A 21,636-nucleotide genomic window follows, 5' to 3' on the forward strand; every position below is an offset into this window, starting at 1 on the left:
ACAAGCACAGGAAGCTGAGAGCTGCAGCTCAGCAGCTGTAGGAGCCAAGTGGCTGCCTGTGACAGTGCCAGCTGGACAGCAGGCTGCACTAGTTGCTGGGCGGCACTGTGCGGACATGACTCCTGCCGCATGGCCCATCACTGCCTCGCAGCCCACTCCCACAACCAAGCAAGGACATGTGCTCATAGTGCCCTGAACCGCCCCTGAACCCGTCTCCCCATGCTCCACCCTGGTGGGGTGGTGGGCAGGACCCCTGCCCCTACCCGGCTGGCCCCCAGCCTGGGCTCCTCAGCCCAACACCGCGTGGGACCCCTGCCCCCCCAGCCCAGGACCCCTACATGGACCCTCGGCCCAGGGCAGCAGCTGCATCTCCTGTCCGGGCCGTCCCACCGGGCTGCTGCGCCCCGGGCTGCCGCAGCAGCGGCTCCGCGATGCTCTGAGAGGCGGACGGGAGCGGGACGGGGAAGATCGGAGCGGGGCAGCACGGACAGCGCCGCACCGGGAGGCGGCCGGTGCCGTGCGCGGGCCTCCGCCAAGCGGCCCTCCCCGCCGGCACCGTGACCGGAGCCCGCCCCGGGCCTGGCGGCGCGGCCCCGCTAGCGAGTCACCGGGAGGACAGGCCGCCACCGGCCCCGGTGCTCCCAGCCCCGTGCTCTCCACCACGGCCCGCAAGCCCAGAGACTCAGGCGCCCGGGCCGCCGCCACCGGCAGGCATAGGGCCCTGCCCACCACGTGACCGTGGCTTCGGCCTTCTCACGTGACCGGGAATCATGCGCCCCCACACGTGATCGGGGCGCTGCGGCGGGAGGCGGCGGGATGGCGCGCGGGTAACGGGGACCAGGGTGGGCCAGGGCTCGTGGGGGGTCAGGCGGGGCTCCCCGGCCCGGGGTGACGGGGGGTTAGGCGGGGCTCTCCGGCCCGGGGCTCGTGGGGGGTCAGGCGGGGCTCCCCGGCCCGGGGTGACGGGGGGACAGGCTAGCACCTGGCAGTCCCCGGGTTTCCCCTGGTGCGGCCGGTGGCCCCGAGGCCGCACCGGTGCCTGCTCTCCCCTGACCGCCTGTTGCAGGTGTCGGGGGGTCCCCGCCGTGCTGGCGCTGTGTGCAGCCACCTGGAGCTGCGCCGCGGGCCTGGCCCTGGAGCGGGACCAGCCGTTCCGGTAGGTGCTGGGGTCGGTGGGACAGCACAGGGCGCTGGTGCCCACCTGCCGCTCACTGCCTGCCCGCAGCGTGCCCCCCGGCTGGACCCATACCGGCCGTGTGAACCCCGGCCACGAAGTGCAGCTGACCTTCGCCCTCCGGCAGCGAGGCACGGGGCACCTTGCCCAGCTCATCGATGCCGTCTCAGACCCCCGCTCGCCACGATATGGTAATGACTGTGCGCCTGAGCCCTGCCAGGCCCCATCAGGCCCTGGAAGCAGGGTGCTCTGACCCTCTCTGTGCCTTGCAGGCCAGTACCTGTCCCTGGAGCAGGTGCGGGACCTTGTCCAGCCGTCCCCAGCCACACTTATGGCAGTGCTGAAGTCACTGCAAAGCCATGGTGTTGAGAACTGCAGGAGCGTTACCACCCTCGATTTCCTGGAGTGCCGCATGCCGGCAAGGTGAGCCCTGGGTTGGGCTGAGCCCCACTGTGGTGGCCGTGCCATTCCCACAAAGGCAGGAGAAGCCAGACCCTGACCCTGCCTGCTGCGACTTCCCCTTCCCCAGGGCTCTGCAGTGCAGGCCGGGTGATGGAGGGCTGAGACACACTTCTGCCTGAGCTCTGAGGGCTCTGCAGCCCAGAGCTGGCTGCCTGTGTGCCCGGTCCCAGTGCTGGGGGGAGTCACAGCTGGTGATCTGGGGTACTGGAAACAAGGCGTGCATATCCGTTAGGTGCTTGGGCCAGCTGCGCACCTCTTACCTTCTGTGGGGCTGCAGAGTCCCCACTGGAGGACTGTGGATAGAGCTGCAGGGGACTCTGCAGCGTCAGAGCTGTGGTTCAGTTTGGTGATGGGAATTGGTCAGGTATGGAAGGTGCTCTTTGCTTTACGAGGTCAGCTGTGCCAGTGGGAAGTGGACCTCATCCCTGACTCATCCCAGCAGCAAGTGGCATGGAAAGGGTGCGGGAGGCAGGGCAGAGGATGGGCGTGCTGCTGGACAGGCACACTGACAGCTGTCCCAGCGGTGCAAATCCTTGTGGCAGTGCGAATCCTTGCGTGGTGGCTGTCCCTGTGTTGCAGCACGGCTGAGCGCCTCCTGCCAGGGGCTGAGTTCCACCGCTACGTGAAGGGCGAGCACAGCGTTGTGCGTTCCCCACTCCCCTACACTGTCCCCAAGGAGCTGGCTGAGCACGTTGACTTTGGTACGTCCTACACGGGGGAGCTGAGGCTGCCCAGAGCTCTCACTGCCTGGGGTGTGGGTGGGAGGTTAAGTGTTGAGCAGCTGGGACTGGCCATCTCGGTGTCCCAGAGGACAGTGTGGCAAGCCCTCCAGCCATGGTCCCAGCTGCCCATAGGCCCCTCTGAGGAGCTTTGTGCATAGGATATAGAAGCCCCATCCCTGGAAGCATTCCAGGTCAGGTTGGATGGGGCTCTGAGCAACCTGGTCAAGTTGCAGATGTCCCTGCTCTTTGCAGCGGGGTTGACTAGATGACCTTTAAAGATCCCTTCCAACCCAAACCATTCTCCGATTTTATGATGTGGACAGGCAGCATCCAAAGTGTTTCTTACTGGTGCGCTCAGGCCTGTATGCTCAGTGCGGAGAGTTCAGGTGCAGCCTGTCTCTTTGGAGGTGCAGCTGCTTCTGAAGTGGAAAAACTCCCTCCTGTGAGTCGTTTTGTATGGGCTCCCACGGCCGTTCCACGAGGAGAGCAGAGGGGTGCCAAGCTGCAGTAGTGGCCTGGCAGTGGGGAGCCTGAGCTGTGCCGCCTGGGAATATCTGTGAGGACTGGCGAGGAAGCTGAGGGAGTACTTTCCCCGCCTCCTGTGCAGTGCTTGGGGCAGGTGCTGTAGGGGATGGGCTCCCCTGAGCCCTGCTGCAGGCCAGCCCTCTCGGATGTGAAGCCTGCATGAGGGTGGTGAAGGAGGAGCAAAGGGGCCATAATACTGTCCTCCTGGGACTCCGGGCCCTAACAGCTGCTTCTTTTCCTGCTTGCTTGCGCACCAGTGGGTGGTCTGCATCGGTTCCCCGCGGATAGAAAGGTGGTCAGCAGAGCCTGGGCCAAGAAGGAAACAGAGTCAAGGCAGCACTATGGAGGGAGAGCAGCTTTCCACCTGGGCGTGACGCCTTCCATCATTCGTAAGAGATACAACATGACAGGAGGAGACATCGGGCTACTGCCGAACAACAGCCAGGCCTGCGCCCAGGTAACTGGTGGAGCCGGTGCAGGTCAGAGTCCCATAGGCCACAGGAATTCCACACGTTGGTGCTTCTCCAGCATTATGCTGCTCTGGTGGTCCCAGGACAGCTGTGGGTATTCCTCAGCGGCTGGTGGAAGCACTTGGTGGGCTGGCATTTCACAGACCCATGTTGGGCTGACTTTCTAAGTCAGAAGAAAAAACTTACTTTGTTTTTTCAAGAGAAAATGAGAAAAAACTTGTCCACTCCTTGTCCCCCCAGTTCTTGGAACAGTATTTCCACCAGGCTGACCTGGCTGAGTTTATGCAGCTCTTTGGCAGCAGCTTTGGCCACCACTCTCAGGTTGACCAAGTGGTTGGGCACCAGGGCAAGGGCAAGGCTGGGCTGGAGGCCAGTCTGGACGTGGAATACATCATGAGCACGGGTGCCAACATCTCCACGTGGGTCTTCAGCAATGCAGGTACTGATCCCCCTCCAGAGTTGCCCTGTGACTGCTTCCATGCATCCCACTTGCTGTAGTGCCAACACACCTGCCTGCTATTGAGGGAAGCACTTGCTGTCTGCATAAAAAATGGCTGTACTGGGTCTATCTGGTATCTGTCAAAGGGGAACGCCTGGAGGGGCATACACGCACGGCACGCTGGCTGTGGTACGCTGGCTGTGGTACATTCCCAGAATGCTTTCCCAGCTACTATGGGCATGTACCTTGTGGGCTTCCAAAGTTGGAGCTGATGCTGGCTTCTAACAGCTCGTAGGGAAATCATCTTCCATTGATTTGTGTAAGTGCTTTCAAACCCATGTGAACTTTCAGCATCTAGAGTATCCTGTAACAGGGACTTCCACGCCTCGACTGTGGAAGCACTCTGCTGCCTTTCCATGGAGGGAGAGTGCGGCAACTGTGTCTTTTTTTTTTTTTTTTTCCTGCTGCTTTGGGGTTGAAGCTGATCTCTCGCCCGTGAATCTACCAGTAGAGTGAATAAAGGAGAGTAAGGCCATTTGAGAAAACAAGGTTGCAAAACAGCCTGCACAAACATGGCTACGCTGCTGTAGGACAAAGTGTGATCTGTCCCAGATCAGAAACTGGCTGAACAGGAGACGGAGCGCCCTTAGGACTACCAGCTCTGTCTTCCTGATGGTGAAGGCAGGCAGGCACAACTCTGCATTAACTTCCACCTCCTCTGCAGTTAGTGGTGTGAAAAGGATGCAGAGACAGGCAGTTACATGAGCAACTGAGAGTGAGAAGGGGGTGGCTGGGGTTCTGCTCTCCCCACCTCATGGAGAGGCATGAGGGGCAGGAAGGGACCCTGGCAGGTGGAACGTACATCAAACTGCTCTGGGACCCACTGATGCAGGTAGAAGGGCCAAGGCTTGGCTGAGTCTCAGAAGGGCTGTATGGCTGCCTGGATGCCAAAGGTGGCTACAGCCCTGCGACAGATGCTCAGAGAAGGAGTGGATGAGTGTAGACCCCCTGCTCTGGGGTTCAGGGCGACCCTTTCACCAGACCCGCTGGCAGAGCTGGAGACGGGTGCCATGCACCGTGATAATCCCTGAGATCAGCCGTGCTGCCAGCAAGAGCTCATGGGAAAGCTCCAAACCAGCTGTGCTGTGGATCTCCTCTCTGTAGGCAGGGCAGGAGCTGGAGGGCCTTCAGCTCCTGGTGCTAGTGGTGCTGTTGAGGCATGGTCCCCCCCTACGGTACCTCCCACTTTCCCTCAAGCCTGGTGTCCTAGGCGGAGCTGAACCTGCCCCCCCTCTGTCTCTGCAGGGAGGCATGAGAGCCAGGAGCCCTTCCTGGCCTGGCTGCTGCTGCTCAGCAACATGTCGTCACTGCCTTGGGTGCACTCCGTGAGCTATGGGGATGATGAGGACAGCCTGTCAGTAGCCTACATGGAGCGTGTAAATGTGGAGTTCATGAAGGCAGCTGCCCGTGGCTTGACCATCCTGTTTGCCTCAGGTGCGTGCTGTTGCTGGCACGGAGCAGGTGCGTCTGAGGGTCCCAGCACAGTGGGGAACCTCCGTGCTGAACACCGAATGGGGATGCTCTGCCTCTGGGCAGCCAGGATCCCCTGCCTGGGAATCCCAGCCTGGGAGGTGGAGAGAGCCCTTCCCCCAGGTCGCTCCTGGGAGCACTTGGTGGATGAGGGGCAGCTCGGCTGCTGCCGGATTACCCCGTCTGTCTCTGTCGGCAGGTGATGATGGTGCTGGGTGCAGAAGGGTGCCTGGTGGGAACCACACTTTCCGGCCCAGTTTTCCAGCCTCAAGGTAGATGTGGGGAGGTGAACATGGGTCCTGTGGAGACATGAGACTCTGCCCAGCGCTGGCTGCTGCAGCTGGCCCGCAGCCGGGGCTGGTTGAAAGCTGCTCCTGGCACTTTGAGCCCCGGCCTGTGGCCGGCTGCTGCCTCGAGCTGGTTTTGAGCCCCTTTGGGGGACTGCTGAGGGTCAGCCCCACCAGTGGGCCTGGGGACGCTCGCAGGCCTCAGAGCTGGGGGGACCTGTGCAGCTCCTCGGGAAGGGGCTGATGTGTGGGGTGCCACTGAGGGCCCCAGCAGTCATGTGCCCACCTGTCCCCCCAGTCCCTACGTCACCACCGTGGGCGGAACATCCTTCAAGAACCCCTTCCTGGTGACCGCAGAGGTGACGGACTACATTAGCGGGGGGGGCTTCAGCAATGTCTTCCCCATGCCCGATTACCAGGTGAGGAGATCCCTGCTCTGCCGGACCCAGGGACTGCAGCTGGGGCCAGGGGGCTGCGTGGCGCTTGGCGGGGGTGACAATGGGCGATGGTTGATGGTCCATGGTGGGCAGAAGCAGCCCCAGGGCTGGGCTGCAGGCGAGGGGAGGGAGAGGCGGAGATGAACAAGGGCAGGGTCCCGCTGCCAGGCGCTCTGCTCCTTGTGCTCTCCCCAGGCTGCTGCAGTCGGACGTTTCTTGCGCTCGGCCTCGAAGCTGCCTCCCGGTTCCTACTACAACAGCAGTGGCCGTGCTTACCCCGACTTGTCTGCCCTCTCTGACAACTACTGGGTGGTGACAAACCGCATCCCGCTGCCCTGGGTGTCGGGGACGTCGGTAAGGAGGACAGCCCTGTGCTGGTCTGCGGTGGCTGAGCTGCCGGGTGCTGAGGTGCTCGTGTCTCCCGCAGGCATCCACGCCCGTGGTGGGGGGCATGGTGGCGCTCGTCAATGACCGGCGCCTGCAGCGGGGGCTCACACCTCTGGGCTTCCTCAACCCTGCGCTCTACCAGCTGCAGGAGCAGGGGCACGATGCTGCGCTCTACGACGTGAGCTGGGCAGGGGGCTGGGGCTGCCGTGGGGCTGCCGTGGGGCTGGGGCACCCGTCCTGGGTGCCGCGGAGCGGCTGGGCTGGCGCGGATGGGTGCTGGTGGGGAAGCCTGGGTCCGCTGCTGCCGAGGCCGTGCTTGGGGCAGGGCAGGGCCAACAGCGTCCTGCCGGGCGGCGGGAGGGGGGGTGATGCTGCCTTCCCGCGGGAGCTGTGTCCGGGGGGGGTCTCCGTGGCCTTCCCGCGGGCTGCTTGGGCAGGGTTCCCTTGCGCTGCTGGGGGTGTTTGGGGGAGTCCCCGCGTGTCCTGAGGTGGATCCGTTGCTGCCTGGGGAGGGGGCGGCCCTTGCCCCGCGGAGAGTCCCGGGGCTCCCCACGCTCTCCCCCGGGGCGTGTGCCCGGGCGTTCCTGTCCCACCGTGGGCGGCGGGGGGGGGGGGGGTGGGTCCTGTTCCCCCACCGGGCCTTGGCGGGGGGCTGTCCCGGAGCCCTCCCAGGGGCTGCGGGCAGGGGGAGCCAGTTCCCGGCGCTGAGGCCTGTCCCCGCAGGTCACGCAGGGCTGCCACCTCGCCTGCCTGGACGGCACCGTGCAGGGACAGGGCTTCTGCGCCGGCCCCGGCTGGGACCCCGTCACCGGCTGGGGCACCCCCAACTTCCCCCGCCTCCTGCGGGCGCTGCTGGCGCCCTGAGCCGCCGGGACGGGGCCGCCGCGCGCCCGCGCCGTCCCGGGAGGCGCCGGCGCCAATAAAGCCGCGGGGCCCCACCCCCTCCCGTCTCCGTCTGTGCCGCGCGGCGCCGCCGGGGGGGCGCGCTGGGCCCCGGGGGGCGCGGGGCGGGGCGCGGCGGGCGGCGGGGCCAATGGGGCGGCGCGCCGTGCGCAGGCGCGGGGGAGGCGGTGCCCGGTGTCGCGCGGCGGCGGGCGATGAGCGGCAGCGCCGAGGCCGACCCCGCGCCCGCGGCCCCGGCCGCTCCGGCGCCGCCCGCCCCCGCGCCCGCCCCCGCCGCCGACAACAAGCCCAGCCCGGCCGCCGGCGGCAGCGGCGTTCCCGGGGCGCCCCCGGGCGCGGTGGGCGGCGCGGCGCGGGGAGCCGAGGGCGGCGCGGCTGGCGGGAGGGGACCCGGTGAGCGCGGGCCGGAAGGGCCGGGGCGCGGGGCGCTTGGAGCCGGGGGAGGGCTGGGCGGGCCTCGGCCGGGGGGCGGTGGAGCGGGGCGGCGGGCGCCTGGGGTCGCCGGTGGCGCGAGCGCGGGCACGGCGGGGTGCGCGGTCCGCGAGTGGGGGTCCCCGGAGGGCAGGACCCACGCACAGGGGGTTCCCGCGGGGTGCGCGGCCCACGGGCACGCCCCGAGCTCGGGCACCGAGCCTGTCCGTCCGTACGGCCCGTGGGTGCCGGGGGGTGCGGGGCGCCGTGACCGGGGGGGTCCTGGGTGCCGGCCTGTGGGGGACTGGGGCGCCGGGGCCGGGGATAGCCGCCCCCTGAGCACCCTGTGCCCGCAGTGCCCGTCTCGGCAGCAGTGGCCGCAGCTCCCCCTGAAGGGGCTATGTCCAACGGGGTCTACGTGCCACCCAGCGCAGCCAACGGGGACGTGAAGCCGGTGGTCTCCACGACACCGCTGGTGGACTTCCTCATGCAGCTGGAGGATTACACGCCTACGGTACGTGGGATGTGCTGGGGCAGGCTGCACACAGGTGATGGGCTGCCACGGGGAAGCAGAGTTTCTCCAACTTTTCTCTTGTACAGATCCCAGATGCTGTCACGGGCTATTACCTCAACAGAGCAGGATTCGAGGCCTCTGATCCACGCATGTAAGTGGCAGCAGGTGTGGTAGAGTGTGGCCTCAAGGACCCCATACGAGGTCTGATAGCTGGGGGCCCCATCAGAAATGCCTTGATCCCAGTGGTGCTCTGTGCTGTCTGTCTGAAATTATCCCTTCTCTTTCTCTGCTGGGTAGCATTCGTTTGATCTCTTTGGCCGCACAGAAGTTTATTTCTGACATTGCCAATGATGCGCTGCAGCACTGCAAGATGAAGGGAACAGCCTCAGGCAGCTCCCGCAATAAGAGCAAGGTGAGAGAAGGGCAGAATGGCTGCTCAGATGAGGGGAAGCGTCCTCTCCTGGAGCTGTAGCAAGCTAAACTTGCTGCCGTTGAATGCAGGGACGTGGGTTGTAGGAAGTCTTAAACCTGCTGTGCTCCTGAAGGGTCAACACGCTTACTGATAAGCTAGGGCTCTTGCTGGTGGAAGAGGGACGCTGGCGGGAAAACGAGGTGGGCAGTGGAATTCGTGGAGTACGCTTTGGTGGTTTCGCAGGAATGTGTGAGTAGCTGCACCTCATCAGACCGAGGGCCATCTAGCCCTGCGTCCTTGCTCTGACAGCGACCAAAGCTCACATGGCTCGGGGAAAAACATAAATGGGGAGCAAGCGTGTAGCTGTAGTTTCTGGGAATTCTCCCAGTCAAAATCTGTTTGTGGTTCGGGGGCCTCACGAGGGCAATGTAATTTATCTTTATAGCATTGAGTAGTACTCGGTGTCTTTCTGTCCACTGAGCAGCTGAGGGCACAGAGCAAATGAAGTGTAGTATATAAGAGCTGGTTAATGCCCCAAACACTGGTCTGCGGCTGCTTCTGGGATTTGTGCACGTGCAGGTCACCACAGCTTGTCGGGGAAAAATCCTAAACCCGCAAGGTTTTAACGAATGCCTGGCAGCTTAGATTGTCCTTGCTGTGACTGACGCTACTCCTTGTCCCTTCAGGATAAGAAGTACACACTGACCATGGAAGACCTGACACCAGCACTTGCAGAATATGGCATCAATGTGAAAAAGCCACATTACTTCACATAAAGACTGAGGGATTGTCACTGGGAACTTTTTTTAGGGTTCTTTCTGTGCCATTAAACAGCTGGGTAGGTTTTTTTTGTGGAAAGGCATCTTATCTCCTGCCCATGCGCTAATGCCCCGCCTACAAGCAAAACAGCACACAAGCTGGGCTCCTGGGGCCTCTGTTCTTGTTACACCAACAGAAGTTGATCCCATGCCTCTGAAAGGCCAGTGCAGAGCGGGGTTGGTTGTAGGGCTCGCAACTGGTGGATTATAAGTGTGCCTTCTGCCATTCCCAGGAGGGCTTAGCCCTTCCCAAAAAGCTGAAGGAAAGTGGGCATAGTGGGAATAGGACTGCCCAACCCTCTTCTTCATTTCTTCCTCCCAAGCCCACCTGCTGTCTCTCAAGAGGAGTGCTTAGGGGCCTGCGCAGACAGCACTGCAGCCAGCCTGGACCCTTCTCTCAAGAGAGGAGGGTGCTGTTAGCCCACCTGCTTTCCTTGCTCCAGTCACTGGAGGGTTGGTACAGGCACAGATCCAGAGATGAGGACTCTGCAAACTGTTGGGCAGCCTGTGTCAGCCTTTCCCCCTTTCAGTGGACAACGCCTTGTGCACATATGCACCCCTCCACCAGCAGCCAGTTTTCATAACAAATGTTTATTTCAGATGCTGGCGGCTTTTCCACATGGCCTGGATGGAAACAATAGAGTGAAGCGCAAAGCTGGGGTGGTGCTGGGCGCAACAGGCAAGCTTCACCCCACTGTCCTTAGTAGGGAAGAGCACCAGGACTGGGCATTGCCTAACGTGAGACTGTTAAGTGGGTGAGCTGCTCTGGGCCTGGGGCCGAGGAGGACAGGGTGGCTCCACAGCCCCATCCCAGCCCCACAGGTAGCAGAGCCCAGCCATGCTCAGAGTTGTGGGCCAGGCCTCCTGCTCAGTCTCTGTCCGTAGCTGCCAGGGAGGATGGAGGTGCTGCCATCGATTTGGTGCTACAGTGTCTGAAGCCTGCAGAGCAGCTCCAGAGAAGGCAGCGTTGTCTGTACCGTGTGTCCATGGCTGGCTCAGGGTGAGGGGGCATTCCCTGCTTCCCCTTGGCTCTGGGGTTAAAGAAGGCACTTGGGGGTGGCGGGGAGGGAAGCATGGCAGCGTCAGCTGGCTGGGAGGCACCCCCCTCTCTACTTCTCCTGCATCTTCTCCAGGATGGGCACGATCATGTCAAACTTGGGGCGCTTGGCTGGGTCCTCATTCATGCAGATCTTCATCAGCTTGCAGATGTGTGGGGATATGCCGGGTGGGATGGTTGGACGTAGCCCCTCCAGTGCCACCTGGGAACACAGGAGAGCAGGGCAGGATCAGAAATCTGGACCCAGCCCTGCATTTAGCAGGCACAGCCCATACCCCTGGGAGGAGTGTCGGTGGGTTCTCCTTCAGTGGGCCTTGCCTCCCCTCCCTGCTGGCTGCTTAGGCTTCATTATACCCTGGCTGATCTGGTCTGGACTGGTGCATTTTGCCCAGCCTTCTCCTCACCTTCATGCCTATTTCCATGTTGGACAAGTCTGCAAATGGCACCTCACGGGTCACCAGCTCCCACAGCAGCACCGCGAAGCTCCACATGTCAGCTGAGCGCCTGTTAATTTCCTCTGGCTTCTTCTGCAAGGCTGTAGGGAATCCAGCACAGGGGCCTGAATGGGGCTGAGGGCGAGTAAGGGGCCAAGCAGCAGGAGGGGACTGGCTACCGCGTGCTCACCTTCTGGTGCCACCCAGGCTGGTGCATACATCCTCCCTGGGCACTGGAAGGAGAACTTCACATCAGCCATGCTGATCCGTGCTGTCATGTCCTCGTCGATCTGGGGAGAGAGGGGTGGTCAAAGGGGAGCCTGCCCTGCCCAGTCTGCAGGAGGAAGGGCTGGGCCACGTGACGCTGACACTCACCATGATGCTGCGGCTGTTGAGGTGGTGGCGTGGAATGAGGGGCTCCAACGTGTGCAGGAAGGCCATGCCCCGTGCAATATCAAAGGCAAATTTCACTGCCTGCATCTGATCCACCACAAAGTCTGCAGGGAGGGAGGTGGCATGAGGGTAACGGGGGTGGGGGGGGGGGCTGTGTGTGTGTGTGTTATGTCACTTGCAGTGTGCATGGGACAGAGGTGATGGTGGCAGACACACTGCACACAGGGTGTGGGGAAGGCGTGAGGACTGGAGACAGAGCTCACCCCGGGCCCACCCTGGTGTTGCAGCTGGAGGGGCACCCTGCCACCCCCCGAACACATGGAGAAGCAACTTCTCGAGGATGTGGAGACTAGCCTCTGCCCCCGGCTCTGTCACCCCCATCAGCACTCACTTGTCCCTTCATGTAACACATTGTAGAGGGAGCCATAGGGCATCCAGTGGCTGATGACAATGGGGTGGGGCGCTGGGGGGGACTGGCAGGCGCCCAGCACCGGTAGCACGTTGGGGTGAGAAAAGATCCTGCAAGAGAAGGGACAAGCATGAGAACAGTGGGTGCTGCCCACACCCCCTCATTGCCTCCCTGCCCTTTGCACCGCTGCCAGTGTGCCATCCTCCCAGGGCCTCCTCATGTCCTCCGGGCACTGCTCTGGAGCACTACCAACCCTGCAGACCTGGTTGGCTCCTGCCTATCTCATACTCCTCTGGAGATAACCCCTGCCCTCAAGAGCCACAGATGCCTTGGGGAAGGACATCAGCACTCACCGCAGCTTTGGGTATTCCTCGTTGAAGTCTCGGCTCTTCCGAGTCGTCCAGTCCCGGATTTTCAGCATTTTGATGACAATGTCGTTGCCTTGCCAGCGCCCTTTCCACAACTGCAGGAAGACAGGTGGAAACAGTCACTGTGAGAGGACACACGGTCCCTGAGCACGTCCCAGCCCCTTGCGCAGGGCTGCGGGGCCCACGGAGCCCACAGGACCAACAGGACCACAACAACATGGAGTGACTACGACAAAGTGTGAGAGCGAACCCTCGTCTTTCAGTCCCAGGCAGGTGCCTTCTCTCTGCGTGAGCTGGCCCCATGCCTGGACGTGGAAACCCACCAAGCAGTTGTACCCCAGTTCTGTACTCCACAGCCAGCCAGGGGCTGGGGAGAGAGCAGTGGTCTGCATGGGTGCAGCAACCCTGTCCCGAGGGGCAACAGACCTACGTACCTCTCCTGACTGGTTCTCATTGAGTTTTTGGCTCAAGGTCAGCTGTTTGAAGTCTATTCCAGCAAGTTTGTTGAGAGTCCCATTTCCTGGAAGAAAAGGACGAGATGCAGCCTGTGGCGGCATGAACCTTCCTCCTGACATCCACCTGGGACCACACAGCGAGGCAGTACCAGTGGGGCACCTCACTCCCATGAGGAGCCACCTTCAGTGAAGGGATTTCCATCTCCAAAAAGAGCCATCTGCAGTGCAGACTGTGGCCCCCTCCCCAGAAGCCTGCCCTACTGTGCAGAAGAGCTGTACTCTCCCCTGCAACGGCATCCCCATTAGGGAAGGCTTTGTCCTTACTGGGACGCGTGCGGGTCGTGCCCTTCCAGAAGGTATCCTTGTAGGGGATCTTGGTGAGGCTCTGGCCCAGCTTCTCGGCACGCTCTGGAGGGACAAGGAGTTTGGCAACACAAGCAGAGAGCTTGCTGATGCTGAGCACAGGGGCTGCAGCAGGAGCGCGAGGCAGGTTGTGGGGTCAGGACGAGAACCTCCTACCTTTCAAGACTTCTCGCAGTGGTGTCTTGGCTTTGTCAATGGGCGTCTCACCATATTTGTTAGCAATGCTGACCAAGGCCCCATTGCCCACCAGGTCCTGAGGGAAGAGAAAGCAAGCATCTGCACAGTTTGCTGTCCTCTTCTCAGCCTCTTCATACACACCCTCCTCTCCCTTCCCGTGCCCCCCTCAGCCACCTCCCTTGCCCTGGGCTCCTGCCTGTGTCCAAGTGCTTCCACTCACCTCCGCCACCTGGTCATGTCCCCAGAAGCAGGCATAGTGCAGAGGCGTGTTCCCATGCTCGTTCACGGCATTGATGTCTGCTTTGAACTGGATCAGCTGGGGGCAGGAGGACAATCCCCGTAAATCCAGAGCAGGTCCCCTTCCCCCCAGCACCTTGCCCTGGGAGAGGGCAGGAGCACCAACAGCAGCACGTTTGCTACCTTGGTGCTGGCAAGATCTGCTGTTGGGAGGGGGCTGAGGCTGGATGCGGGACTTTTGTGGGGAGGGTGGAGGTGCTCAGAGGCGCCAAGGTGGGGCTGCAGTAAGCTCATGGCAAGGAAGCCGGCAGGTGACTGGGGAGCGAGTCCTGGGTGGACAGGGCAGAGAGCTGCACAGAGTCCCGCTCAGTTTGCCACGGGGCTGCGCAAGGCACGAGGTTGGTGCCTGGAAGGCAGTGGGGAAGGGGCACAGTGCTGGCTGTGGGAGGCAGGTACCTTCTGCACAATGTCGCGGTGGCCATGGCTGGCAGCCAGATGCAGCGGGGTGTCGTCACCACGGTTCATGACGTTGATGCGTGCTCCCCGCATGATAAGCATGTCAACCACGTTGGAGCGTCCCTCACGGCAGGCCCAGTGCAAGGGGCTGAAGCCGTGGTCATCCCTGCAGAGACGGCAGGGACAGCTCTGCTGAGCAGCTGCAGCCTGCCCGCTGCATCCCCCCCTGGCCTGAGCAGGGAGAGAGGGGCTGAGCACGGCCGGGGTGCTGCCAACAGCACCGCAGCCAGGCAGGTATCGCCCTGTGCACCCACACATGGGCCGTGGAGGCGAAGGGGACAGGCTGAGTGGCTCTCCCACTCTCTCCCATCCCCATTAGGGCCCCAGAGGCCCTGGCCAAATCCCATCTTCTCCAGGGCTGAATCACAGAGATGCTGGCAAGAGCCAGATCCCCTCCCCCATCCCCCCTCGGCTCCAGCGGTGCCTGGCCAAGTAAGGGAGGAGGAGACCATCCAGGCCTTAAAAGGAGATTAGGGCCTGGCAGGCAGGGGCCACTGCATCCCCAGCTCCCCTCCAGCTCCCCAGCACAGCAGACCCCATCTGCCCCCCACCTGTCCCGCACCATCCCTGCAGGCCAGCAGGACAGCCAGCCCCGCAGGCTGGGGGTACCCCCGCACAGGCACCTGGGACCAAAAGGCCCCAGCGAGTGCCAGCCGGCCCCCAGTCCCTCAGGCATGACCCGTGGGACTGGGACAGCTCTGTGTGACTGGGAGCCCCAGGAGGGACTGAAAGACATGGCCAAAGGCCACAGGAAGGCTCCTGGTCCAGAGAGTTCAGCAAAAACACTGCCATGGCCTGACAAGGATCCTTGGCGTGCGGGCAGAAGACTCTGCCTGCCCACAGGCAGTGGAGACAGCTGCTCTAAACCTTCTGCCTGGCCTAAACGCTGCTCCTGAAAGGCAGACAGGCAGGCAGCACGTCGGGCCACGCGATCCTGCAGGAGGTCCTGGAGCATGGGACGTGCTGTGAGGAGGAGAGATCTGGGGCAGGGCACACAGGGGCAGGGCGCGGGTCAGCCCTGTGCAGCTCCTGGCCCCGAGGTGGTTCCTAGCCCTTCTGTTAGACCCTGGCTGTGCTTCCACATGTCAGCTGCAGTGCTCCCAGGAAAGGGGACAGGGAAGTGGTCACCCAGACACACCAGCCACCCTGGGGACGGGAAGATTCTCCCCAGCACCCCTAGCCCAACCGCTGGCTGAGACGCATCCCGTCCCATGGCCAGGAACAGCGGCGGCCAAGGAAGCAGCTGGAGGATGTGCAGCCCTCATGCCTCAGCGATGCAGTAACTTCCTCCCGACTGGGAGGAGCTGAATCCCACCCCCTCCCCAGGACGCGGAGCAGAGCGGAAACGAGCCCCGGCCCTGGTCCAGCGCCCTCGGCCTGTGGCGCAGCCGAGCTGGGGACAGCACCCTGGCAGATCCAGCCCGGGCTGGGTCCCTCCTCTGCTCACCCCTGGTTGAGGTCATTCTCGGTGTTGTCCAACCAGAGGCGCACGGCCACTGCGTTGCCCTCTCGGCACTGCGTGAAGATGTCGTCCATCGTGGCTCTTGCTGTGAGGAGGGGTGTGTAAGGAATGGGGAATGGGGGTCCCTGCCCCCCCTCTCCCACACGCAGCCCTGGGACCTGGACATCGCCTCCCACAGTCCCTCTGCTCCTAGCAGCCCCTCAGCTGGGGTGTCTCCCTGCGGGACTAAGGGTGGGAGCCTCGTGTCCCCCTCCTCATCAGCCCTGCAGAAAAACACGGGGACTGCTGAAGGCTGGGGACGGAGCTGGATTCGCAGCTGAAGGGGAAGTTCATAACTGACTCCAGTAACACGGGTGCCTTCAGCAGCTCGCAGGAAGCACATTTGGCATCCACGGGCTTATCTGCAGGCCCAGCCAAATCCGGGTGCCCGCATCTCCTGGGAGGGAGTTGGGGCGCAGAGCTGGAGGAAGTCCAGCACCACCCTGCAGGAATCCCATAGCTCCACAGACTCTCTTCATCCCCAACTCTCACCCAGGCTTGGCTGAACTTGGCACAGCATCACGCTCAAGAAACTGGGACCCCAAAAGTCCACAAGCTCCCCCTCTCTCCACTCTAATCAACAGACACCCCAGCCCAGAGCCAGGCAAAGAGCATGCATCCTGGTTCCATTTTTAACCTCTTGACAACAGCACTCTTACTGAGACCCAGGTCTGCGCTGTCCCGAGCTCCCCAGCGGCACGGGGATGTGCCTGGCAGGTGCTTTCCTGCCTGGGGGTCTACGGCATCAAGCAGGGATGTGGGGCTGCCCTCGGCGCGTCCCACAGTGCAAGTGCAGGGACAGACCAAGCACAATGCCCCCTGATATACACCTGTGAGGGCTTAAACCTGGCACCCCTCAGGGCCTGGCACTCACCCAGCTGCAGTGGGACCCCCACCCACCCTGTGCAGGCAGGATGAGCCACGACACGCTCCCTGCACCTGGAAGCTGGTCCCCTAGGACAGCCGCTCTGCTTGTATCGCGTGTTCCAGGCAGCTATGTGGGGGGCACAGGAGATCGGCCTCATGGCCCGGACCCTTCAAGGGGCCTCACAGGCACCAGAATGGGCTCTGGAACTTCCAGGGCAGTGCCGGCCCCGCTCCCAGCTCACCAGCTGCAGTGGACGGAGTAGCCCTGCCTGCAAGCCGCAAGTAGCCAGCGCCACGCCCCGACCTGACGTCCTTGCAGGTCCTGCCAGCCACAGAGCCCCAGGGTTGATGGCACTGCCCCCCCATCTGGGATGGGACCAGGGAAGGGGTACCCCAGTGAACCCCATCCCCATCTCAGCCCCGTGGGACTTGCATCCTGCTGTCACTGCCAGCTCTCCTCCACCAGCCATTACCCCTGCTCGGCCCAGGGCTGCCGCGCTCCTGTCACCACACCAGCCCCTGCCTTGGTCCTCACCAGGCTGCCAGGCCTCCCCCAGACCCTGCCCTGCCTGAAACGAGGGGCTCTCTACTCCCCCCTTGCCAAGTGGCCACATCGGCCCTGCTAAGTCCCCTGTGGCCCCTTTCCCCATCACTCAGGCCGTGGCACCATGAGGTGGAGACCCAGACTGCCCTGTGCTGCCCCCCTCATTCCTCATCATCCCTGATCCAAGACCTTTCCCCAAGACCAGCTGTGAGGGCCCCACTCTTCCCTGCAGCCCCCCCCGCAACCCCTTCCAGCACAGCCCCAGCCCCATCCTGACCTGTGGACCCCAGGGCTTGACACATCCATGGGCCCAGCCTGCCCTGTCCCATCCCAGCGGCACTGACCCCGCACCAGCCACTGGCACAGGGGTCCCAGGGCAGCCCTGAGGGTCCTTGCCTGTCCTCAGTCTGCCCCTGCCCCTCGCCCCTGCCCACCCTCCCCAGCGCACCCCAAACACGGCTGCCACCAGCCAGCCTCTGCCCACGCCAGCACAGCCCAGCCCCTCCCGACCCCTCTTTTTTGTTCCCTCCCCTGGTCCGGCCCCAGCCCCATCCCCTGCCCGTCACCCAGCCCAAGGCCAGTCCCGGCCCCTGCCCAACTCCAACCCAGCCCAGCCCGGCCAGACCCGGGCCCAGCCCAGCCTGCATGGACCGCACCCCCAGCCCTGCCTGCCCCAAGCCTGACCCTGTTCCCAGCCTGTCCCAACGCAGGCCGACCCCAGCCCCACTCCCAGCCCGCTCAAACCCACCCCGAGCCCGACCCCCAACAGCCTGGAGCAGCCTCAGCCCGGGCTGCACCCGACCTGGATCTGTCCCGCCCCCGTCGCGTTCCGTCCCGAGCGCCGCCTGGCCCTGTCCCAGCCCGAGCCCGAGCCCGACCCAGGCCCAGGCCCAGGCCCAGCCCGACCCCCGCCCGGCCCTGTCCGAGCCAACCCGCAGCCCCGGCCCTGCTTCCTCCCGGGCCCGGAGCGACGCGGCCCGGCCCGACACGGCCCTGCCCGGCCTCTAGCCGCAGTCGGCGCGGCGCGGCGCGGCCCGGCCCAGCCCAGCCCGGCCCAGCCCGGCCCAGCCCGGCCGCCCTTACCGGCTCCGGCGGCGGCGCAGGGCGGTGGCTCGGCGGACGCAGGACAGCGCGTGGGCTCCGCCCCGGGACGGCCGCCGCCAGCGCCCCCTGCCGGCCGGCCGCCGCGCTGCACCGGCTCCGGGCTCCGCGCCACGGGCACAGGACGGCGCGGCGCACGGGCACCGGGCAGCGGCAGACCGCAGCGTGGGCGGGGCCGGGCGCGGCGGGGCCGGGCGCGCACGCCGGTCTGGGGGCGGGGGGCACCGGCCGGGGGGCACCGGCCGGGGGGCACCGAGATGGGGCGGGGCGAGACGGGCAGGGGCGGGGCGCACGGCGCTGGGGGCGGGGCGAGGCGGGCTGGGGGCGGGGCGCCCGCGGCATCGCCCCGCGTAGCCAGGCTGCTCGGCCTCCCGGCCGCATGGGGGCGGTGCTTCCGCGGGAGCTGCCGGGGCCGCTCTGGGCGCTTCGCGCGGGTATCCCGGCGGGGCGCACGTGGATTACGGCGGCGGGGCCAGGCTGGGCCAAGGGGTCCCAGCGCAGCCGGCCGCGCCAAGGCCGCCGTTCCCGTTCCCGTTCCTGGCCCAGGCAGGCCCCGCGGCCGCCGGGCCATGTTCGCGGAGGAGGAGTGGAACGATGGGGCGGAGGGCTCCGCCCGGGCCCGGGCTGGGGCCCGGGCTCGGCCGGGGCCCCACGGCGCTCCCGAGGGCCCGGGCCGGCCGGTAAGGGGTGCGTGCACGGGGCCGCGGCGGGCCGGGCCGGGCCGGTGCCTGGGCGCGGCGGAGGTGACCGGCCCCCTGCCCTCCGCAGACCCCCGCGGCAGCGGCGGGGAAGCGGCGCCGGCGGCTGCCGGGGGACTGCGCGGCCGAGCCCGGCCGGGACGGCGAGCCCGCGCGGAAGCGGCCCGGGGAGCGGAGGCAGACCGCCAGGCGCCGGGCCGCGGCGGACGGGCGCCCGGTCGGCTCCGGGGAGCCGCAGCAGAGCGGGCAGCGCACGGACAGAGGTACCACCGCCCGCCCGCTCCTCCCCGCTCGGCGGCGGCGGCAGCTCCCGAGGCGCCGGGGGCGGGCCCGGCCTGCTGGGGGGCCCCGGCAGGGAGCCGGGAGGCACCCGCCGCTGCGCTGAGCTTCCCTCTCGGTCCCTCCAGACTTGTCGCCTGAGCTGCCGGGGGAGCGGCCCCGGCTGAGCGCGGAGCCCGGGGCGCCGGGGACGGGGGCTGCGGCCGGGGAGCTGGTGCAGAGGCTGAGCAGGAGGCAGTGGAGAAACAAGCAGAAGAATAAACGGCGCCAGAAGAACGAGCTCCAGGCGGGACCTGGAGGGGAGCAGGGCGTGGACAGGCAGGCGGGCACGGGACCGGGCGCCCCGGAGCTGCCCAGCCTGGAAGCGGCTCCTTCGGGGCGGTCGGCGGCCCTGCGCGCGCGGATGGAGGAGCGGCTCCTGGCCGCCCGGTTCCGGTACATCAACCAGCAGCTCTACACGTCCACCAGCCGGGAAGCGGCACAGCTCTTCCAGAGCGACCCCGAGGCGTTCGAAATCTACCACCGCGGCTTCACTCAGCAAGTGGGGCGCTGGCCAGAGAACCCTGTGCATCGCATCATCCGCTACCTGCGGCGGCGGTGAGCGGGCAGAACCGGGCAGTGCTGGAGAGCTGGGCCCAGGGCCCCCTCCGAGTGCGGGGACCTGCTGAGGTGGTGTGGTCAGGGGGAAGGGTGTTCTGAGCCCCTGCTTCCCCCCCCCCCCAGGCCAGCCTCGCTGGTGGTGGCAGATTTTGGGTGCGGTGACTGCAAGATTGCGAGCAGCATCAAGAACAAGGTTCACTCCTTCGACCTGGTACCTCTCAGCCCACTGGTCACCGTCTGCGACATGGCCAAGGTAGGGGGGATGGGCGGTGCATGGAGGGGACGGGGCGAGGGACAGCAGCTCTGCGGGGGGGGGATGGCAGCACATTAGCAACACTTGCACCGCACCCACGAGGGTGTTGGTGGGGGCTGGCAGGGTGGGCTTGACGCAGGTTGCAGGGGCGCGGGTTGGGGTGGTGATTGTGGGGGACAGGAGAGGATGGTCAGGGATCCTGAGGTTCCCATGTGCAAGAGGGAGCAGGCGTCTGTTTGGAAAACCGGGGCACCTCCGTCTGTGCACTCCCCAGAGAAGATGCTTGGTTGAATCCAGGAGGCCGGGGAGCGGCAAAGTGCGGAAGGGCTGCCCCAGTCCCCTCACCATCCTCCTCCTCCTGCGGCGGGTGTCCCGGTTGGTGTCTGGCAGGTGCCTTTGGTGGCTGAGTCGGTGGATGTTGCGGTGTTCTGCCTGGCGCTGATGGGCACCAACCTGCAGGAGATCCTGGAAGAGGCCAACCGTGTGCTGAAGCAGGGGTAGGCAGACACGTGCGTGCCGGGCTGGTGCTGGGCGGTGGAGGGCAGGAGGCATTGGGGTGAGCCAGGAGGTGCGGGCTGGCCTTTGGGCAGGCAGTGAGGAGCAGAGGCACTGGGCTGTGCCCCAGGAGGTGCCTGTGCTGCCGTTGCTCAGGGCTGGGGTGTTCTGCAGGGGTACCCTGATGGTGGCTGAGGTGGCCAGCCGCTTCGAGGACATCCGAGCCTTCCTGAACGCCATGGCTCAGCTGGGCTTCAAAAGCGTCTCCAAGGTGTGTCCTCAGGTGTGCCCTGTGCTGGGCGCTGGGTGCACTGTGCCCTTGGGAACTGGGGAGCCCCAAGAAGGAGCCCATGGTCCCTGGCAGCCAGACCCCAGCCCTTCCTGCTCTGGCAGCAGGGCAGGGCAGGGCAGCCCAGCCTGGTGTCAGCGGGGAGCAGGCCTGGGGGTGGCGACAGTGTGTGGGGCTTTGGGGGACCCAGAGACCACAGGGGTTGTCGTGCTGGAATCTGAGAGGAAGTCTGGGGGACGTGTGGTGCTGGGGTCTGGGACAGGGTATGGGGGACCTGGGGCCCACAGTGGTTGGGGGGGGGTGTAGGATGGGGGGGTAGGGGGCTATGGGGGCATGCCTGGGGTCATGATGCTGGGGTCTGGGAGAGGGGACTCAGGATGCACAGGGGATGTGATGCTGGGGCCTGGGAGGAGGTTTGGGGGGCCTGGGACATGCAGGGGATGTGGTGCTGGGGTCTGGGAGGAGGTTTGGGGGGCCTGGGACGCGCAGGGGATGTGGTGCTGGGGCCTGGGAGGAGGTTTGGGGGGCCTGGGACGCGCAGGGGATGTGGTGCTGGGGCCTGGGAGGAGGTTTGGGGGGCCTGGGACGCACAGGGGATGTGGTGCTGGGGTCTGGGAGGAGGTTTGGGGGGCCTGAGGCATGCTGGGGATGTGGTGCTGGGGTCTGGGAGGAGGTTTGGGGGGCCTGAGGCATGCTGGGGATGTGGTGCGGGGCCTGCAGGAGGCCGTGTTGGAGTCCGGGAGTGGGTTGGTAGTCCCGGGGCCTGCAGGGATGTGGTCTGGGGTGCTGGGGCCTGCAGGGATGCGGCACAGGGTCCGGGAGGCCGTTGGGGGTCGTGGGGCCCGCGGGGAGGCAGTGATGGGGTTTGGGGTCCCGCAGGGGGTGGCCCGGGAGCGGTTAGGGGTGCGGGCGCTGAAGCTGCGCTCCCCAGGACCTGTCCAGCGCCTTCTTCCACCTGCTGGAGTTCGCCAAGACGGGCCCCCCCCGCCGCCGCCCCGCACCCGGCCTGCGCCTGCGGCCCTGCCTCTACAAGCGCCGCTGAGGGCGGGGCCGGCGGGGCGGGGCCGCGCAGCCCCGCGCAGGCGCAGTTCCCAATAAACTTGCTGCTT

General features: G+C 65.1%; 4 protein-coding genes across 4 annotated transcripts; 3 read left to right on the forward strand and 1 right to left on the reverse strand.

Moving 5' to 3' along the window:
- Window positions 1–816: 816 nt before the first annotated feature.
- Window positions 817–7,297, forward strand: TPP1 (tripeptidyl peptidase 1). The gene is made up of 13 exons (XM_059817756.1): window positions 817–827; window positions 1,067–1,156; window positions 1,226–1,365; window positions 1,447–1,597; window positions 2,216–2,337; window positions 3,141–3,340; window positions 3,594–3,792; window positions 5,098–5,286; window positions 5,522–5,594; window positions 5,908–6,028; window positions 6,242–6,400; window positions 6,474–6,611; window positions 7,157–7,297. The coding sequence occupies exons 1-13, from the start codon at window positions 817–819 to the stop codon at window positions 7,295–7,297; spliced, it is 1,734 nt and encodes a 577-aa protein (XP_059673739.1).
- A 233-nt stretch (window positions 7,298–7,530) lies between these two features.
- Window positions 7,531–9,519, forward strand: TAF10 (TATA-box binding protein associated factor 10). Its single transcript, XM_059817766.1, has 5 exons — window positions 7,531–7,729; window positions 8,104–8,261; window positions 8,348–8,412; window positions 8,559–8,673; window positions 9,360–9,519. Exons 1-5 carry the CDS (start codon window positions 7,531–7,533, stop codon window positions 9,447–9,449), a joined length of 627 nt encoding a protein of 208 aa, XP_059673749.1. The 3' UTR covers window positions 9,450–9,519.
- A 544-nt stretch (window positions 9,520–10,063) lies between these two features.
- On the reverse strand, window positions 10,064–17,924 carry ILK (integrin linked kinase). Its single transcript, XM_059817944.1, has 13 exons — window positions 17,896–17,924; window positions 15,348–15,447; window positions 13,841–14,006; window positions 13,368–13,463; window positions 13,127–13,223; window positions 12,932–13,015; window positions 12,587–12,672; window positions 12,138–12,247; window positions 11,767–11,894; window positions 11,358–11,479; window positions 11,173–11,272; window positions 10,953–11,083; window positions 10,064–10,750 (listed from the first exon to the last, which is right to left on the reverse strand). The coding sequence occupies exons 2-13, from the start codon at window positions 15,434–15,436 to the stop codon at window positions 10,601–10,603; spliced, it is 1,359 nt and encodes a 452-aa protein (XP_059673927.1). The 5' UTR covers window positions 15,437–15,447; window positions 17,896–17,924; the 3' UTR covers window positions 10,064–10,600.
- Window positions 17,925–18,482: 558 nt separating this feature from the next.
- Window positions 18,483–21,569, forward strand: RRP8 (ribosomal RNA processing 8). The gene is made up of 7 exons (XM_059822580.1): window positions 18,483–18,593; window positions 18,682–18,886; window positions 19,019–19,487; window positions 19,614–19,743; window positions 20,134–20,240; window positions 20,413–20,509; window positions 21,459–21,569. The coding sequence occupies exons 1-7, from the start codon at window positions 18,483–18,485 to the stop codon at window positions 21,567–21,569; spliced, it is 1,230 nt and encodes a 409-aa protein (XP_059678563.1).
- Window positions 21,570–21,636: the final 67 nt, after the last annotated feature.

The sequence above is a fragment of the Gavia stellata genome, chromosome 1 (assembly GCF_030936135.1).
Source record: "Gavia stellata isolate bGavSte3 chromosome 1, bGavSte3.hap2, whole genome shotgun sequence".
NCBI classification, from domain to species: domain Eukaryota; kingdom Metazoa; phylum Chordata; class Aves; order Gaviiformes; family Gaviidae; genus Gavia; species Gavia stellata.

Bases quoted from the DNA above. Each gene is read 5' to 3' on its own strand.
- TPP1 (XM_059817756.1), top strand. The intron at 1,598-2,215 runs GTGAGCCCTGGG...CCTGTGTTGCAG, and splicing joins GAGTGCCGCATGCCGGCAAG to CACGGCTGAGCGCCTCCTGC. The intron at 6,612-7,156 runs GTGAGCTGGGCA...CTGTCCCCGCAG, and splicing joins ACGATGCTGCGCTCTACGAC to GTCACGCAGGGCTGCCACCT.
- TAF10 (XM_059817766.1), top strand. From the start codon at position 7,531: ATGAGCGGCAGCGCCGAGGCCGACCCCGCGCCCGCGGCCCCGGCCGCT. The intron at 8,413-8,558 runs GTAAGTGGCAGC...TCTGCTGGGTAG, and splicing joins GAGGCCTCTGATCCACGCAT to CATTCGTTTGATCTCTTTGG. The intron at 8,674-9,359 runs GTGAGAGAAGGG...TTGTCCCTTCAG, and splicing joins GCTCCCGCAATAAGAGCAAG to GATAAGAAGTACACACTGAC.
- ILK (XM_059817944.1), bottom strand. From the start codon at position 15,436: ATGGACGACATCTTCACGCAGTGCCGAGAGGGCAACGCAGTGGCCGTG. The intron at 13,464-13,840 runs GTACCTGCCTCC...TCCTGCCCCCAG, and splicing joins ACCGCGACATTGTGCAGAAG to CTGATCCAGTTCAAAGCAGA. The intron at 13,224-13,367 runs GTGAGTGGAAGC...CTCTTCCCTCAG, and splicing joins GACATGACCAGGTGGCGGAG to GACCTGGTGGGCAATGGGGC.
- RRP8 (XM_059822580.1), top strand. From the start codon at position 18,483: ATGTTCGCGGAGGAGGAGTGGAACGATGGGGCGGAGGGCTCCGCCCGG. The intron at 18,887-19,018 runs GCCCGCTCCTCC...CGGTCCCTCCAG, and splicing joins GGACAGAGGTACCACCGCCC to ACTTGTCGCCTGAGCTGCCG. The intron at 20,241-20,412 runs GTAGGCAGACAC...GGTGTTCTGCAG, and splicing joins AACCGTGTGCTGAAGCAGGG to GGGTACCCTGATGGTGGCTG.